General features: G+C 33.6%; 1 protein-coding gene across 4 annotated transcripts in view; it reads right to left on the reverse strand.

The window, feature by feature from the left end:
• The window catches only part of LOC110093371 (alanine--tRNA ligase, chloroplastic/mitochondrial), a 34,791-nt gene that overhangs the window by 13,835 nt on the left and 222 nt on the right, over positions 1 to 20,734 (reverse strand). The window contains exons 2-10 of one of the 4 annotated variants that reach the window (XM_028693897.1): positions 20,304 to 20,450; positions 18,707 to 18,820; positions 18,395 to 18,603; positions 16,178 to 16,356; positions 15,886 to 15,964; positions 11,160 to 11,294; positions 10,783 to 10,932; positions 4,759 to 4,869; positions 3,705 to 4,625 (exon numbers count right to left, since the gene is read on the reverse strand). In XM_028693897.1, coding sequence (XP_028549730.1) covers positions 3,705 to 4,625; positions 4,759 to 4,869; positions 10,783 to 10,932; positions 11,160 to 11,294; positions 15,886 to 15,964; positions 16,178 to 16,356; positions 18,395 to 18,603; positions 18,707 to 18,820; positions 20,304 to 20,310 — 1,905 coding nt within the window. In that variant the 5' untranslated portion in view covers positions 20,311 to 20,450. The remainder of the gene's footprint in view (positions 1 to 3,704; positions 4,626 to 4,758; positions 4,870 to 10,782; positions 10,933 to 11,159; positions 11,295 to 15,885; positions 15,965 to 16,177; positions 16,357 to 18,394; positions 18,604 to 18,706; positions 18,821 to 20,303; positions 20,451 to 20,734) is intronic. The other 3 variants (XM_028693896.1, XM_028693895.1, XM_028693898.1) reach the window with 3 other exon arrangements.

Here is a 20,734-nt window from a genome sequence, read left to right on the forward strand (position 1 = left end):
AACTGAATATTGATTTGGCTTATTGAATTATTGCAGAATTTGTTCATCTTGTTAAAAATTGTGTTTAATGAGATATTTTTTTTATTAGTTACCCCATACTATTAGAAACATTGGCTATAAATGCAAAAATATTTTTTTGTTGTTTTGCATGTAAATGTTCTACAAATTAACAACCTAAAGAAATTATAAATGCAAAACCACTCTTTGGATGACAATATAGACCTCTCTTTGTGGCCATGAACCAAATTAGCTTCACCTATTTGTAATTCTTCTTATCATCTGAATGTAACATCCTTGATTAAATAACTTGTTAAAGATGTTTCTTGATCAGGAGCCACCAAACTTCAATAGTGCATGACAGCATGAGATGAGGTCAGAGTCGTATGAAGTGGTGAACGAGTTGAACAATGACATAAGGAGAAAGGCGTCCATGCCAATTGAAGAATAAAGCGATAGCATGTGAAGATATAGGTGGTGATGATAATGCCTATTGAAGAGCAAGTGATTAAGTCATATATTGAAAATGGGAGATGACATCTATCTCATCACAGAAGTAAATGACAAAGCCAGTAGTATATGCGACATAACCACTTAGATTGTTGATGTTGTATGACATGATGGCTAATGACACATCTTGAATTTTATGGATTTGTACAAATCAATATTTTTTTTAAAAAAAAATTTGTGAGTTGTTTAAATGTATCAAACTAATAATTTTCCCCTCATAAAAGACTCCGCTTATGCCCCAAATGATATTATTTATTTTTTTATTCTTTGTTATGAACTAGTTCTAGATTGGTTTGTCCAGCTTATAGAAGAATGCCTACTGTTTAGAACAATTTTTTCAAAGCTTTTTAAAAGTCAAAATTTTGTTTGATTGTACCTTTGTTGCAGCTTTTCAAAATTTATATGAGAAGCAATTTTTAACAACAAACATACATCAATTTAAAAAACAAAAATCATAGCAATTCTTCAGCTACTTTTATGTATACCTGCAATCACTCCAAATAAACCATAAATCTCAAATATCTCAAGTGATCTAGTATGCGTTGGAAGCTAACTAGAAAATACATAAAATTGGTCAAGTTTAGACAAGTGGTTGAACTATGGTGAATTTATAATGAAGTTCTTTGTCAAAGCATTGTTTAAAAAAAAAAAGGCATCAACTTCAACTATCATTAAAAAGAGTGTATGATTGGGCGCCTATTATAGGCTGATTTGAAGCCTCACTTGTCCTAGAATAGTTCCTTGCTTACGAACATGAAAGTGATGCAATGTCGACAAATTAAGAATAGTAAGTTCACTCCAAACTTATTAGACCTATGCATGGTTGTGATCTAATGTATTCTCCTTACGAAGTCACAAAACCTTGTCTATGATTTGTGAATCAACCAAATATTTTGGCCAACCACTAGGAGACTAGGACCATCAGTTAGATACCTCGATAATCATAGTCCGCTACAGAGAAGGTAGAATTGAATCCGTCAATAATTTTGAATGCCAAGGACTTTGACTTTCACAAGATTGTTGGCCAAATATATACTTGGTAATTATAATCCAATGTAAAAGAAATTGAATTGAACTCACCATGAATTTTGACTATTATCTAAGATCAATGTCAGAATGTTATTCAATAAATGTAATCAAATTATCAGTGGGCTAACTAGAAGTGTAAGTTAGCCAAGCGGGCTCGTGAGCTAGTTCGAGCTCAACTCAACAATGAGCTCGCGAGAAGTTCGAGCTCATCTATTAAAGGAGCTCAAGTTCAAACTTGAAGAGGCTCATAAGCTGGCTTGTAAAGATATACTTGTTCATGTCTTTTTCTTATGATAAACCTTCAAGCATTAATTTTTTTAGGAAAATCTAGCACTAATTAACTGCATATGGAAAGTAATAAAGGCTATAGTTTTTACTAAAAAAATTGCAACCCACATTCCAAAAAAAAAAGAACTTCAGCAACTCACAACTTTTTATTACCCAAAAAAACACGTCTCTTCTTATCTATGTGTGTACGCCTCTTCTTCTTCTCTCATTTGTAGCACCTCACACCTCTTCTTCTTCTCTGGCTGCAACACCTCATGCCTTCTTCCTCTCTAGCAACATTCAAGTCAACACCTATTATTTTTCATGACCTCACGAGCTGGCTCTTTAACTCACATATATTACCATGAGCCAAGATCAAGCTCAAGTTCAAGTTCGAGCATGTGATTTGGCCGGCAAGCTGACCACAAGTAAGGCATGACTCAAGCTCGGCTCGACTCGTTCACACTCTTAAGGCTAATCCAACACCTCACCAAAAAGTACCTAAGTTGGGCACCAAAAATCTCTTAAGATTGGTTAACCAAACATAGCACCTTGTAGACCTCAACATGAGGCATCCAAAACGGATAGCAAATTTAAATTATGAAGAACAAGTTACAACAATAATAACAACATCAAGCCTCTATCCCACTACGTGGGGTAAGCTACGTGATTTTTTTTTTTTCATTATGTACTGTTAAGAGTCAAATTCTCATTAAACTGATAAAGAAATGAACAACAAATTTACAAGAAGAATCATCGCTCAAATTTTGGGCTGTCAAAAAATGATGATGATAACTCCACACTTTTATATCAAAAAAAAAATTGCATAATCGACAGCAATCATACAACCTGAAATGGAGTTTTGTGGAGGGAATTGAAAACTTGTCAGAAGAATAACATAGTTATGGACATGTCTCAATGCTATCAACTAGAGTCAACACACTACTCGCAAGGGGGCTTACTCAAGAGGCTGGTTCACCCATCCACCCTTATGAAGACCGCATGCAAGGAAGGCAACCAACCTGGCTAGGCTAGTTAGCTTGGGTCGACTTGCCTCAAACCAATTTGAGGAATTTTGACCATTAGAATTGGGAAATATAACTGTCAGTAGGTTTTGCTCATCGAGTCAGATCATCTAACCAAGATTATATGATGCTCCAAGCTTTGTTTGGCATCATATTTTATTTTTTAATAAAATAAGCATCAATTGGGAGATTTTGAATTGTCTTAGAATTCATGTATTGCATAAAAAATGTGCCTTGAGAGGGATTTTTACGATTTTGATAAAACTAGATGGCAGACCTAAAGTATCTTAATAGCATGGTTAGGTCCATTATATTCAATTTAAATGGAGCGCCACGTTCATCAATTGATTTCAATCTGAGACTGAGACCAAAAAAAAATCACTAACAGTTGGTTTTATTCACAAATGGGTTGGGGGATGAAAATTCAAATGAGTATCCCAAAGTCATTAGTCACATGCCAAGGGATAGTAATACACTCCTGTATATGGGGAGGTTATGTAGTGTGAATTGATTGGATGGTTTGGGATATTCATATGAAGATATATAATAGGTGGGTCATGGAATGGCAGATTTAAATAAAATAAATTAGACAAAAAATTATCTGCATTTAGCTAGATACAAACAAGCACAATCTACAAAAAAAATTAGCACTTGGACGTGGTCAAGAGTAAGTTGAAGTGAACAAAACCGGAAATGAAGCATAGAAGAAAATCACAGAGCTAGAAGACTCAGAAAACAGATTACTTTGTAAACTAACTGGTTACCAGAATTTGTTCCCAACCTGATATGATTTAGTATAGTAATAAATGCAGATCCAAACATCAAAAAGTGAGGCATTCTGAATAAAAAAGTAAATTTTTTAAGTAGAACTCATACTCTAGCCCTTTTCCTCAAGTTTGCATCAACTGCAGCATCCACTACAGAGCCAATCTCAACTGTACCTTCTTTTATAGTCCCTTTATGAACGAAAATGCCCCCAGGGGCCTTCTGAACATCCTTGATTTCCACAACTGTTTTCTTTCTGGCAACTGCATCTCTTGAGCAATACAAAAATCCATTGTCTCCAATTTGACCACCTGATTCAGCATAAAAAGGTGTCCTATTCAACACAATTTCTACATCAAAACCTTCAGAAACTTGTGCTACTGGGTTCCCATTCACTAAAAGACCTTTAACTACAGCACTTGCAAAAAGGGTGCTGTATCCTAAAAATTCAGTATCAGGAATACTTTCAGATAATTCTGTTTCATTTGCAACAGTGAGCTTAACCACGTTATGAGCAGCCTGAGACTGGCGTCTTTGGTTTTCCATTTCAAGTTCAAAACCCTCCAAATCTATATTAACACCACGCTCTTCAGCAACTTCAGCTGTTATCTCTACTGGGAAACCATAAGTATCGTACAGAAGAAATACGTCTTTTCCAGATAATAAAGGTCCATCTCCATTAGTACCACCACTTGATAAAGCATTCTCCAGAAATTGGTCCAGTAACTTTTCTCCTCTCTCCAGAGTCTGCAGAAATCGTATCTCTTCCCGTTTCAACTCTTCAAGAATTCGTGGCATCCTTGTCTTCACATCCGGATCAATATTTGTGCAAAGTTCAATTACCGTCCTAGCTAGTAGTGGTAAAAATGCGCCTTCAATGTTCCCTTCCACATCACCTTTTATACCAAGCAACTTGCCAGTTCGAACAACCCTTCTAATCAATCTTCTAACAACATAGCCTCTTCCAACGTTTGAAGGCACAACCCCATCTGATATGAGATAAACAACAGCACGCATATGATCTCCAATAATCTGGCGAAAAATAAGAAAGCTAAACAGAAAGGCTAATAGTATCATCAATAACTTCGTAAACGAACTAAATGTAGGGTAAACCAATTCAATAATATATTATGGTAAAGAGATAGTTTCCCTCCTTAACGCATACTTTGAAATTAGCCTTCGTAGCATCATCTGCATTGGCATAGGAAATCATGGCCAAGTTTGACGCCTTCTCTATGATTGGGAAAATCAGATCAGTCTCATAGTTGTTGGGAACCTGCAATAGGATACAGCAATAGATGATTCATGAACATGCAGGAAAATATGCATGCAAAAGAAGATTAAATGAATTGGTTCTGTCCATTCAAGTGAAAGATTTCATAGATATCCGAATCATCTCCTACCATACCAGAAAGCAAAAAAAGGTAAATAGGCACATTTCTACCAATAGGTATCTGTGGCAACTTATAAATACAAGAAGATAGAATTTATCATTTGGGCTATCTGGATGAGACTACTAGCAATCCCAACCATCAAGTGGATGCTATTATAGTGGTCTAATAGGAAGTGGATGCAACTTCAGCAAAATCAGAGAACGACACAAGAAATCTAGAAAGGAGAATACGCAATAACTCTTTTTTATTGAAATAACTGAGACGAAAAATACAAGATATCGTTGGATCTTCAATTGGAGAGGAAGATCCGGCTCTCCCAAATCCCTAGCCATTGGCCAGAGCCCACTCAACCTAAGCAAAACTAATTCCAGCAAAATCAAACATGATCTGAAATCACCCCATAGTTAGCCTTAAATAGGCTCCCCTAATTCCATCCCAAATCAGTCCCCTTTCCCTATATAATTCTTGCTCAAATTTGAATTTAAATTAGATCTGTTTCATAATTAATTCCCTCCCAATTATAGTTAAAAATTTTCTAAACAATTCCTCATTAATTCCTTCTTACATAATGAATATTAACTCCCTTAGACTTTCCCTAAATAATTCCCTCACAGATTTAAATTTAAATTAGATTTCTTTCCCTAATTAATTTCTTCCCAATTTTAATTTAAACTTTCATAAACAATTCCCTTTCTCTTCTTGCCCGCCGACCACCCTAATGGGGCCCACCGACTCAGCCACCGGCCCATTAATGCTCCCCTCCCAAAAAGCCACCTTGCCCGGAAGGTGGAACGAAGGAGATTGTTGTTGAAGCAGTGGACAAAAAAATGGACTGACACAAGGTTGACCGTGTCATATCCTGACCCAGACCGGTTCGATCCGAGATTTCTCCCGCCATGCAAGACGACTGACCCTCCTCCCGCTCCTCCTTTGTCCGAATCGCGAACGAACTGCCCTTGCCCTTTGTCTCTCCCTCCAAATTGTGATTTATTCCCATATTTGACAAAATCTTCCGCCTTGTTGCCACTCTCTCACCACTTAAGACGAATTGGAATCTATGGCATCATTTTTCTCCTCTTCTCTCCCTAATAGCAGGCACCGAAGGTCCTCCTCATCCCTCTCGCAGCTGTTGTTTGATTAATCGACAAAATCACTAAGCATCTTCTTCACAATCTTCTCTTTCTCCTTCAATAGTAAGCTTCTTCATCTTCTCTGCTCTCCTTCCTTTCTTTTATTGTCTTCTTTGTGTTTATCAAGTTGTAAAGTCATGTTTCCTTCCTTCATTTAGTTAGTTTTTGGTCTAGTGGAGACTTGATTTTCTTTTTTTTATTAGTTTAGATTGCTTTAGGAAGAAGCTTTATGCTTGTTGATGTTCGATTTGACCAAACCCCAGGTTATTTACATATTTTTAGATTGTATTATTTCATAATTAATTTTGATGTTTATGGTGTGGCTAAGATTGATTGGAATATCCTTAATTATGCCTCTCGCAGCTGTTGTTTGATTAATCGACAAAATCACTAAGCATCTTCTTCACAATCATCTCTTTCTCCTTCATTAGTAAGCTTCTTCATCTTCTCTGCTCTCCATCCTTTCTTTTATTGTCTTCTTTGTGTTTATCAAGTTGTAAAGTCATATTTCCTTCCTTCATTTAGTTAGTTTTTTGTTTAGTGGAGACTTGATTTCATTTTTTTTATTAGTTTAGATTGCTTTAGGAAGCAGCTTTATGCATGTTGATGTTCGATTTGACCAAACCCCAGGTTATTTACATATTTTTAGATTGTATTATTTCATAATTAATTTTGATGTTTATGGTGTGGCTAAGATTGATTGGAATATCCTTGATTATGCCTTGATAACGTGCTTAATGTTTTTTAGTTTTTCTACTTTTAAGATTCTCTCTAGGTGGAGACGAGCGAGCCACTTTCGAGTTTGGAGTTAGTAGTGACCACTGTAACTATTATTTATTTTGGTATAAGCGTGCCCTTTTTTGTTAGGGGCTTTATAATCTTATTGCTTTTGATAGGTTTTCGAATATTATGCTGTCAGTTCTATTCCCAACATTTATTATTATTGGGTTATGTCAAAAAACATATTTATGGCTCATATTGAAATCATCATGTTATAGAAATAGTATTATTTTGATTTGTTGATGCACGTGTTTTTAGTATTTAAAATGGTTCATGCTATAAAAGGTTAAATTCATATACATTAGTTATATTAAATGCAGTATATGTTTCTCATGTTGTAAATCATGTTTGTTATATAAATTTTAATTGTTATGTTGAATTTTATAATACTTGTTGATTATTTGAAACAGCACTTGCACTATTTGATTATGTGTATGTCGGTATAACCCTATTAACTTTTGGCTAGTCGGGGTTGATAGACCCCAAGAGTGACGACTCTACAAGAAATCACTAGATTTCATTGGGTTGGTGTTTACCTTCCGGTATGGGTATATGATAAACTGACAATAGATATATGTATATTTAAATGCATAAAAATATAAGCAATATGAATTGGAAGTAATAAATGATTGATAGGTTATTTGGAGGTATAACTATACCTAGTGTAATGCAGTTGTAAACTTTGAAGTGATTTAGCATATCTAATTGGCATATATTCATACGATTAGAATATGTTGTAGAAAACATAACATATCTCATGGTAGCTTTTGATATAGTGATTATAGGTTAATACTCCCCTTTTTTGGTTTTTCATACTGCATGTCCTATTTCTTTGTCGTTTATGCTTTAATAGATAGTATTTACTAGCTAAGTTTGATTTATCAAACTCATCAGTTATCTTTTTTAGCAGGTTCAGGCGTGTTTGGCGGACCGCCACCTCAGGAACAGGGTTACCATCAGTAAAATATCTTTGATATTTATTATTTTGTAGTAGTTTATTATGTTTATGTTTTCTAGGGTTGTGTAAATTTCTTTCCTGCATTTGATATATTTACTTTTCTATTTGCTTGTATCAGAACTATTGTCATTTGAATGAATTGGTTACTTGACTTCTAGTAAAGGATTGGATTTATTTCACTTCCTTTGTTTACTCTGATGCATATATATACACTTTTGTATATCTCGTATATGCATGTTCTATTTGTGAATACATAACAGGTTTTCTTATCCCTTAATCACATTCTGTGTTGTCAGGTGTAACGTCTCGGGGGGTGACAGAAAGATCTCTGCCTCGAGCATCATCCTGATCAATCTCTCAATCTCTTCGTTTTGGATTTGAAGATGACGGTACATTCGAACACTGATAGGTAAGACTCCTTCCTTTAATATGCTAGCATGCTCACACCCCTGGAGACTGATATAGAGGTGGTTGAACCTTGTCTAGTGCTTCTATCTTCTCCACATTTTTTTCTCCTTCCAAACACTGCAGCTCCACCAAAAATTTCACTCCTTCACTCTTTCCCCTCCTTGGAAGTAGCTCCAAAGGCGACATCTCCTCTTCCTGCCCCAACATTTCTACCTCTTGATCTTCCGCTCTCCATATCAGATTAAGGTTTCCTCTACTCCCTTGGCCGGCGGCAGCTCCCCCGGCCTCCGACAATGCAATTTTGGTTTGGAACTCGAGCGTCTTTCTCATCATGTCATGGAAAACTTCTTATCAATCTTCTCATGGATGGCTAAAATTTGCTTTTGAATTTTGAAATCTTTTTTGTAAAATCATATTTTAATTTTTTAATCTCCCCGTCCAATACTTCTACATTTCTTTTTGCAATGCGTACCCTGATATATGCTTTGATACCAATTTGATAGGAAGTGCTTGTAAAAATCCAATCTCTCTTAGCTGAAATTAAATTACATAAATCCCAATCACAATCTCCAAGAGGAATTAAGAGCAATAATAAGAGAAAACTCTTTTTAATTGATGATATACGAAAGATAATAACAAGATACAATGAATCTTCTATTGGAGAAGAAGATCTGGCACTCTCCAAATCCCTAGCCACCAGCTCTGATACTAATTTGATAGGAAGTGGATGCAATTTCAGCAAAATCAGAGAACGACACAAGAAATTTAGGCAGAAAAATACACAATAACTCTTTTTTTGTGGGCTCCGAAAATTCGGCCCCTGCCTCCGCTCGCTCTTCTTATTCAGCGAGGGAGTTTTAACGAACTAAGTTCCGAGGTAAATTTTGGAAGGTAGATGGGTTTGTAGATAAGACACTACCCAGAGATTTCGCCCTCATTTTGTGAGGACTTTATGGTTAACATTTTTATTGAAATAACTAAGAAGAAAAACATAAGATACAGTTGGATCTTCAATTGGAGAGAAAGATCATGCTCTTCAAAATCCCTAGCCGTCGATCAGAGCACACTCAACCTAAGCAAAACTAATTCGAGCAAAATCAAACATGATCTGAAATTACCCCATAGATAGCCTTAAATAGACTCCCCTAATTTCCTCCCAAATCAGTCCCCTTTCCCTAAATAATTTTTGCACAAATTTGAATTCAAATTAGATCTATTTCCTTAATTAATTCACTCTCAATTGTAATTAAAACTTTCCTAAACAATTCCCCATTGATTCTTCCTTACATAATGAATATTAAGTCCCCTGGGCTTTCCCTAAATAATTCTCTCTTAGATTTGAATTCAAATTAATTCTTTTCCCTAGTTAATTCCATCTCAATTATAATTAAAACGTTCCGAAACAATTCCACCTCTCTCTTCTTGATCATCTCCCATCCTAGTGGGGCCCACCGACTCAACCGTCGGTCTATCATAGTCCACCATTTCATATTACAAAAGGCCAAACCCTCCTCTCATTTAAGTTGTAAAGGGTAAGAAAAATCTGGCATTACAATACCTATTCTTATTTGTGAAAAACCATCTGCTTACAATCCAAGAGTGATTTAGAGCAAGCACCCTACTATAGACTTCAGATTATTTACTTCTGACATTGATTTATGAGGCATCTTTGTATCATGCCTTAAATGCATATGTTGATTCTTATGGGTGTACTCATCATGTTTTAGTATCAGGATCTAAATGTGATTTAAGTGTTCTTTAAGGTTTTTATAAATAGTAGGAAATGGCTAAAAAAATATCCTCAAGATTATTAAGGTTAAGATTTTATGATGAATGTAAATATAAGTTTGAGGGGGACTTTTCTATCACACAACAAACCCGATGCATTCCTCCACTTCAACCATCCAACTTGAATTCTAATAATAATATCCCCATCTATTTCACCATCACTCTAAACAATAGATCTAAGATATCTAAAATGTGTATTCTTATTAATGACTTGATCACCCAATAGAATTTCCTTCTTTTATTTAGATAAAAATTGAATTCAAAAGCATATCATATTACACATAGAACTTGGAAACATGATAATTCCCATTGGTATTTCTTTTGGTGGGGGGGGGGGGGGGGCCGCGGGAATAATGGGGGAGTGAGTAGTGTTTTCCCTACATATGGAAAATTCGTCCAACTAATTTCATCAATTTGCAAATTTTCCCCCAGATAATAAAAGAATGAAATTGGCTGGTGGGAGTCAACCCAACCTTCCAAGTATTCGGACTATAACAGTTTTGATGAATAGTATTTCACTTTTGATAGCTACTCAATTCCAAAAGATGATTTAGAATTAGTTTAATCATGTTTAATAGCAATGAACAATAGAGTGTTTGTACCAGCCAAATTTCACTCCATATAGCTTTCTCGTATTAAACTAATTCTATTGATTTCTACACTTATCATGCTAAATTCTATGAACAAATGTTTAATCAAGTGCCAAGAGATTAAATGGGGTGTAATATAACCTTCTGAAGAACTTGTGCCATGCGCTCCAGTCCCATTCCAGTATCTATATTCTTCTGTTTTAACAGTTCAAGCGATCCATCATCCTTCTTGTTATATTGCATGAAAACCAGATTGTATAACTCTATAAACCTGCTACCATCTCCAAAATCCTAAAAAGTAAAACACATAATTTGAAATCAGATCAAACCATTTGCTTGAAAAAATATACAATAATTATATATATATATATATATATATATATATATATATATATATATATATATATATATATATTTATTATATATATATATATATATATATATATATATATAATAAATATATATATATATATATATATATATATATTAAACATCAATAAATCTGGAAAAATACATACAGCATCTACATATCCTCTATCAGGATGGAAATCATAATAAATTTCAGAGCAAGGACCACAGGGTCCAGTTACCCCACTCGTCCAGAAGTTGTCATCTTCACCCATCCTCTTGATGCGCTCTTTGGGAACACCAACCTTTAAGGAGAAATCATGTCTAAAATCATCCACTTGAAAATGTAACAATAAGGAAAAAGAGATCACAGGGAGGAATATTGAGATATGCATATTCAATGAAAAAAAAAATGGTCTAGCCTTTAATTTCAAATTTATCATCTTGTTAGGATTTTGAGGTGGAGAAAGAGAACATAAAAAAGCAAGAGGAATATTGAGATATGCATTTTAACAAGAAAATTAAAAATTTAGAGTAAATGAAATATGAAATATTAAAATATCATTCAAATATTCATTTGTTCAAATAAGAGAAAATTTTATGTTTAAGTCGAAAATTCTTAAATTAAGAAATTTTATTTTATAAAAAATAAACAGAAATTTGTAAAATATAAGGTAAACTTATTTTAAATGGAAGAAATATATATAAAGGGAGCAAAATCAATTATGTATAAAAAAGATTAGTTAAGATTTTAATTAACATCAAGCCTTTTGTCCCACTACGTGGGTTGGCTACATGAATCCTATTTCTCCATTGTGTCCTGTTAAAAGTCAAATTCTTGTTTAAATCTAATAAAGAGAGATCATTTCTAATATTTTTAACCAAGTCTTTTTAGGTCTACCTCTACCTTTCTTAATATAAGTTAAATCTAATGCCTCTACTTTCCTAACCGGGTTATCGGAAGGCCGTCGTTTTATGTGACCAAACCATCTAAGGCAACTCTTTCTAATCTTATCTTCCACTGGAGCAACTCCAATATTTTCACGTATATGCTCATTTTGTATCTTGTCTTTAAGGGTAAAGCCACTCATCCACCTGAGCATCCTCATCTCTGCAACACTTAACTTGGTACTATGCTTCTTTTTTAATGGCCAACATTCAGCACCATAGAGCATTGTAGGTCTCACCACCATCTTATAGAATTTTCCCTTAAGTTTGAGGAAGACTTTTATATCACACAACAAGCCCAATGCATTCCTCCACTTCAACCATCCAAGTTGAATTCTACTGATAATATCCTCATCTATTTCACCATCACTCTGAACAATAGATCCAGGATACCTAAAACGTGTACTCTTATTAATGACTTGATCGCCCAAAGTCACAATCCCCTCACTAAGTCCATTACTACTAAAATTATACTCCATATATTTTGTTTTAGATCTACTCAAGCGAAAACCTTTAAACTCTAAGGTTGACCTCCATAACTCGAGTTTACCTTCAACTCCCTCTCTAGTCTTATCAACAAGAAGAATATCATCAGCAAAAAGCATACACCAAGGTACATCCTCTTGCAAATGTCAAGTGAGAGCGTACATGACTAAAGCAAAAAGATATGGGCTTAAGGTCGATCCTTAATGTAATCCAACTGAAATAGGAAAATACTTGGTCAAACCACCTTGTGTTTGGACACAAGTAATAGCTCATGCATACATATCTTTAATGATTTGAATATAAGCATTATTAACTCATTTCTTTTCAAGAACTTTCCATAGCACTTCTCTTGGAACTTTATCATATGTTTTCTCTAAATCAATAAATATCATATATAGATCCTCCTTATTATCTCTATGTTTCTCTATCAAACCTCTCAATAAATGTATGACATCCATAGTAGACCTACCCAGCATGAATCCAAATTAATTTTGAGAAACATTAGTATCACGCTGCAACCTATGCTACATAACTCGCTCCCATAGTTTAAAAGTATGACACATTAACTTAATTCCTCTATAATTCGTACAATCTTGTGCATCACATTTATTCTTAAAAATATGAATCAACACACTCATTCTCCACTCATTTGACATTTTTTTAGTTTCAAATAGTATTAAAAAGTTTAGTAAGCCAAGAAATTCTTTCATCTCCTAAGTATTTCCACACTTTTATTGGAATATCATTAGGTCCAACAGCTTTTCCACACTTCATATTCTTGAAAACCTTTCTAACTTTGGTTTTACTAATACACCAATAAAAATAAAAATCTTTATTTTCATTTAGGGTACTAAGGTCACTAAAGTCAATCGTATTCTCACAATATTCATTAAAAAATTTAGCAAAATATCTTATCCACCTTTGTTGAATATCATCTTCTAAGAAAAGTATTTTTTGATCTTCATCCTTAATACACTTCACTTGAACTAAATACTTTCTATTCCTATCTTTTTGTTTGGCTAACTTATACATATATCTTTCGTGCTTCTTTATATCTTTCTCAATTATCAATATTTTTACATCTAAACTAATTTTTATAATAAATTTTCTTATATTTTATCTTTTCTTACACATTTGGATTCCACCACCAACTATTTTTACTATCAAGAGCTTTTTCCTTTGATACTTTAAGCACATCTTTTGCAATCATATTAATATCACTAGCCACTTTTTCCCACATAACATTAGCATTCTCATACACAGACAAAATCTTAAGATCTAAAATCTTACTCTCAAAAATATTTTTGGTAATATTCTTTAAATATCCCATCTAATTTTAGAATATCGTTTTACTTTATTTTTTATTTTCTGTCATTTCATCTTAAAGTCTGAAACTAGTAATCGATCTTGGATATATAAACTTTCACTTGGAATAACTTTATAATCTTTGCAATCTAAAGGAACTAATTTTCTTAAAAGAAAATAATCAATCTGAGATAAACTATATTCATTCTTATAAGTAATAAGATGCTCATCTCTTTTCTTAAAAATGTTATTATCAATTAAAAAATCATAAGCTAAAGAAAAATCTAATATAGTCTTATCACCTTTATTAGTCATTCCAAACTCGTGGTCACCATGAATGATTTTAAAATCATCTACCACACTACCAAAATGTTCATTTAAATCTCCTCCTATAAAAACTTTCTTCAAGAGGTATCTTTTGTACTAGTTATTCTAATTCATTCTAAAATTTCAATTTTGAACACATATCCAAATCTACTTGAGAAGCATAAGCACTTATATTATTAATAATCTTAACATCAACAACAATCTTTAAAGCTATAATTCTATCTTCAATTCTATTAATTTTAATGACATTATCCTTCAAACTCTTATCTATAATCACACCTACACCCTTTTTAATATGACTCTTATCCGAATACCATACTTTAAATCCTAAACTATCAATTCCTTAGCCTTCTCTCCAACCAAAATATTCATTTAATATAGTTGGGGATTATTTTGATCTTTTATAAAAAGTCAATGGAACATTTTAATCCTTTTCTCAATTATATAAGTATCAAACTAATGACAACAGAGTAAGGATTAAAGTGAATCACTGAGTATTCATGTTTTTAATTTATAGTAGTGATGTTGCTTCTTCTAAATCAAATGCATCAATCGTTATTGATATTCATTAATCAACTATTACTGCAAACTCAATTTTGATTTAATTATGTTATGAAAAAACTTAAGCATGTTGAAATGAATGATAGTTTTTATTTGCATTTAATTGTTTATCATATATCATTTAATGTTACTATAAAAGATATGGAATGCTATGGATATTGTAAAAGAAATGACTCATATGGGTATATTTACATGTGCATGTTTGATTGATGGAGTTCACCCATTTAAAGTATTGCCTTCAATATGTTGCAGAAAATCTAAATAAATTAATTATTGATTATGGGATATAATAATATACATCTAGATTATAAAAATAAGTCACATTTTTTATCAACAACTTCAGTCTGAATTTCTACTTCATGGATAACTCCACTCTACATGAGTTTAATACTTTTGCTATCTCAGGCATTCTAACCATATAAACTGTATTGCGCTATATTACTGTTTAAGAGACAACATTGCCTCATGAGGCTCTAATTAAGTTCATTATGAAGACTATTGTTGATGGACTCTATAAAAGAACTATATATTCAGGGAAATAGCTATTACAAAAGCTTTGTTTTCTTCACCATAATTTCATTACTTTGAGAAGCTAGAACTAGAACCTCCATAGTAATTCTGTTAAAGAGTGTTTTTCTACCCAGAGGTAACACTGATATTTCTTTGGGCTAAAAACATTCTAATACCAGAGGCTTACCGAAGCTTAGAGTGTCTCCACGGCTTCAATTTCATGATGAAAGTTTGAGCTGCTAATGAAGATGCACCTCAGTATAATCTATTGAGTGGGATCAAAAGATTGAGTCGGTATTTTTCCAATGTAGAGATGACTGATATGTACATGAGATGGTTGGAAGAAACCATTTTTTTATCTGCGTACCAATGTTGTGCTTCACTCAACTTATGAAGTTTTGGTTCCAATGGGAATCTCCTTTGTCAACTAAATCTTCTTGAAAATCTAGAGTTATCTTCAGTCCGTTTCAAGTATTCATGAAACTTATAGTACACTTTCTCCAGAGACGAGTGATTTTTTCTCCTAATATTTTTGTGGTAAGATTTTGTTTGGTTTGATGCTCATGCTAAAAGTACGTACCAGGAGAACAAATACAAGGTTGTGCAAGTGCTCGATATAACCTTTATTTTTGGAATCTTTATTTGACCGTATTAGTTATATTTGTGCTAGCAGTCCATTGATCATAATTAGAAGATAGCTAACTAGACAGGTATGAAATTTGTAAATAACTTGTAAAATAATTAGAATGGATGATTTACCTCTGTATGCCATATGTTGAAGGCGTCATCATCATCTTCAAAAATACTAACCCACAATCTCTCCGAAGGCAAACCAAACCTATATTTGAAGAACCAGAATAGTACAAAAGATAAATTATTACAAATAACGATTGAAGCTATTTTATTGAAATTTTCAAGCATTACCAATATAGCATATATGGCTGCAATACAAGCAGAATAAATTGAATCTAAAAGCTGGTAGTAAATAGGCAAATGGTCCTCAACAAGACTCGTGAAAATATGGAAAATTAAATTAAAGTTGTATGCATACTCTTTAGTTGTAAGTTCCCAAGCCCAAACAATTGCCTCTTTTTTGAAGTAGTCACCAAAGCTGAAATTACCAAGCATCTCAAAAAAGGTATGGTGACGAGCAGTCCGGCCAACATTTTCAATGTCATTTGTACGTATGCATCTTTGAGCAGTTGTGGCGCATGGTACTGGCCTAGGTTCCTTTTATTTAAATATACGCAGTGAGAAAACAATATTTACAAATCCTCTTCCTGATTTATAATTTTAACAACAAGATTGTGCATCAAGCATTTCAAACTTTAACTGGTAAGGTTACAAGATTCCAACTCTTAATTTCTGAGCAACAACCGATCTATCATCATGTTTTATTTGAAATAGCATATTTGCATGCAGAAAACAGTAATTAATCTACAGTAAAATGATCAAACTTAGTATTTAGCATAACCTATCAAGAGAATTGACAGGTATTGGTGAAATTTAGAGATATAAAATGAATTAAATTTTTATCAACTCCTAACTTCATATTGGAGCTGACAATTGCATTGTATGCTTGAACTTTAACAACAAATCCAAGCGTATCTATGACCTCATCAAGTAATTTAGATAGTTTTCAAGCTTCACGTGAAGAATTAACTTTAAATTGTTAACATTCCTGGAAATATACATTTAGAAGCTTTTGTGTCATAATCTTGCATAGATAGTGGCAGTTCCTAGCCACTACAGCAACGTCCTGTTTGATTAAAAAATTGTTATAATCCATAACTAAATATGTTTGTCCTCAATATTATTTATATTTCTTATTTAGGCTAGATCAACACATCGAAGTAGCTATTCAGACAAAATATTTAAAAAGCATAAATTACACAGTTGTCCCAAGGTATGAACCTGCTTGCATTAGACTGTTCTTTTTTAAATTCTTAATTTTGTTTCCCAAGATCTAAAACACGCTTCTTTGATCTTTCTGGCAATAGAATCACTAATAAAGAATAAAATACCCTACATAATTATAAAATCTTGTTGTGAAAAAGACAAATAACCTTGTTTTGGCTCCGAGCACTCTTTTACTTCCCTTTCCTCTCTTTCAATATCTGAAATTGAAATGGTGTCCAAGGCCATGAAGAAGCCGGCAGCAAAGGACAAAAAGACAGCGGAGAAGAAAATTGCTTGCTAAGGAGAAGCCCAACACAAAGAACATCTCTCAACTAAGAAGGGCCAGACCAAGACACCAAAAATGTTTGCTATTTATTTGTTAAGAAAAAGACCTTGGCTGAATATTGCTCGTAAGTTGTTACTTGTTAGAAATCCTAATACCCTTTTCTTAAACCCAAACCTACCTTTTTAGTCGGGATACTTTCATCAAAAAAAATTTGTGAACTTGAAATTCAGGAAAGAAAGTTATTCATATGAGTGAACTTAATATAAAAGTTAATGTTATTAATGGAAAAGGACATCTATCAAGAGCCAACTTCTGAATTAAAAAGAAGATCAACACCAAAATGGAAGTTTTTTTTAAATATGAAACTTTATTCCCAAGGACCTGTTAGGTATTTACCAATTAAAAATACTGTGTATTTATGCTTTCCAAGGTTTCATTGAGCATAACTAGTGAGATTCCCCGGGACATATAAACGTTATTGTTAACTTTGTGATTCCCTGAAACACAAATTAACAAAGAGCTCGAGAATAAAGAATAAACTGCAGGTAGAGTTAGAACAGAGGTTGAGAGGATAAATCCATTGTGTATAATTCTTCACCATAGTTCAGTAGTATAAGTTTATATATATAACAGTAGTAAAGAAGAAGATAAGATCAGATTATGATCTAGCCGTTAGAATGGTATCTTGCTGAACGGCTGGAATGGAAGCTGCTGACTTCTGCACATGGTGGCTGTGGAAGTTGCGGTAGTTGGCAGTGTCAGTAAGCAGAGGAAGTGGAGTATGTTTGGAATGTGAAGTATCATCATGAGTAGAACGGTTTGTGTCATAACCATTATAAGTTATGTTCCCATATTTTGTTTTCAGTGAAAGAAGTGGGCTCATTCTCCAAGTGTAAACATCAGTTCCAGAGGTCAAAATCAATCTTAAGCATGTGTATCCTAACCACGAAGGTGTGTATTACTATAAAATAGAAATTGCAGTAGAACATGATTTTTCTTTTCTTACTCACAAATATCTCAAAATGCACGAGGAATGAAGAATAGATCAACGATGAAAAAAAAATATCAGGCAAGTCAACAGACCTTCCCAAGGAATACAGGTTTAAACTGAAGCATTCCAGCTATGGTCAGCAAAACTGTGGGATCATCAGGGACAAGTGAAGAGCTTGGGATAATCTTATGGCCTCTTGAAGCATAAAATCTGAGGAAACGTTGACGTATTTCATCTCCGCTAACAACTTTATCTGTGGAACTAACTTCTAACTGGTCTTCATTTAATGGCTCTGCCTTTACTACAAAAAGGCAAATTTTAGAACACAATTTTAAGGAGAGATTCTTGAAACCTGAAATAGATATGAACCAGCTCAGTCTTTTAAAGTAGAGACTTGACTAAACCTGATGTGATTCTTGTTGCAACAGTCATCACATGTCGAGGTCTATCTTTGTGAAAATAATCTGAAGAAAATAAAGGCTTTCCAGCAAAGTGCATAGGCTCCATGAAGCTAACACCTACCAGAAGATATAAAATATCAAGCATAATTTATAAACATGGACAATTTCAAAAATAAATAAAGGAAATGATGTAAATATATAAAATAGATTAACTTCTTATAATGTGGTCACAAAAAAATTAGTATGAACGTTTATTAATATTGTTGAAATGATTTAATATAAATGGTCATTCACCTACAATGAAGGAGAAGGGAAAAATGTTGTAATGAGATGCCAAAATCAATCACAAAAGGTAGAGAACACAAGCTCACAAAGGCGCCAAAATTTTAGGTGATTTGACTTCAAGCAAAGTCAATGTCTATGGGAAAGAAAAGTCGATGAAATCCACCAAAGACACAAAAGTCACAAACGTGGTGATGTGATATACACCATGAAGGAAAACTCAGCCATCCTTCTCAAAACCAAGTATGTAAGTATATAAAAAGAAGAAGAATTTCGAACCTCGTATAAAAGATGATAAACTCTACAAAAGATAGTGAGCACAAAAAAAAAGCTAGTCAAAACCCTCCTTGATGATGCTAGCCAATGTTGTCATCATACATTCACCATCTCTAGAAAGAATTCAAACTTGAGAGATATGCACTCCAAGAAAATTAAGTCAAGATAGTATGCTCGCTTCTTCAGCCTCACACAAAATTCTAAGCCAAGAGGGAATTTCAGGGAAACCTCTAAAGTACTGCTTAAAACCCTAGAATATGAATATCTCCTTACTATAACCACATAGATAGATATCTTGTAAGAACCAGCTTACAAATTACTTGGAGATGCATGTTATATGGACAATGGCAGCGAGCTAGCATTGAGTGGGTTTCATTTTTGATTTGTGGCTCCCATGGGTCTAGAGGATTCTATCATGGTTCTTGAAAATTCAAGAGTGGTGATCCCCACATAATTGAGTAGGCAATTATTGTATGATACTTAGTAAAGTTTTCATTTGAGGAATGATGGTTGATGCATTGAATTCTCAAGTGAGGGGAAGATTGTTAAGCCACTTGATGTTTTGATTTAGTCACACATTGGATAATTGGTAAATATGTTTGTGCAAAAATAACAAGTAGTTCACTCCCACCTATATGCTTAAGTTTTGAGTTAAATATTGGTTTGACCACGTGTGTGTTTTATCCAATAGTGATCCCTTTTTTTATTCTTCCTTCCTAATATACAACATGCAATATCATTTTATGCCACCTGATGGATAAATATTTAAAACCTACTAAGCTTTACAATGGTTAATTAATATGATTTCATTTACAAGTAATCAAATGTGTAAAGCAAGGGTTTTTACTTGAGGTGTTCTTTGTCTCAAAACTAAAGTGTATATTATCAAAAACTAGGCAATAGGCAATCTAAACTTCACTACTAAACTGTTTAAATCCATGCGAAATATTGACAGGAAAAAAGAACATCAGACCCCTGAAATAGTTGGAATAAAACAAGCATCAAAACTGGTTTTCAAGCAAATCATGGAAGCCTTATGTACCTTCCATGCTACTCAGATCACATTCAACGACTTAACTCAGCCATGGATAGCCTAAGCCTCCACTACAACATCAACAAAGACAAGGGAGTGGTAGCACAAACGGATCAGCAAATGCTCTCTTAAGAATCAGAATCCACAGCAAAACACCTAATCAGATGCATAAGAAAAAAGTAACGCAATGTAGTAAAGTACCCCCAATACCGATTCGGTACACATCCTTCAAATATTTATTCTAAAATGTCATTAAAAATTTTCTAAATTCCGTAGTACCACAACATGGCTTACTATATAAGATCAAGGGAATACTTCTGCAAAATGAAGAAATGAATTCATAGCAACAAAAAATCTGACAGAGAAGCTGAATTCGAGCGAGATTGGGAAGAGAACTGAAGAGAAGAAAAGACGATAAAGGCATAATAAAAGCGGGTTGA

The sequence above is a fragment of the Dendrobium catenatum genome, unplaced genomic scaffold (genome assembly GCF_001605985.2).
Source record: "Dendrobium catenatum unplaced genomic scaffold, ASM160598v2 fragScaff_scaffold_384, whole genome shotgun sequence".
Classification (NCBI taxonomy): domain Eukaryota; kingdom Viridiplantae; phylum Streptophyta; class Magnoliopsida; order Asparagales; family Orchidaceae; genus Dendrobium; species Dendrobium catenatum.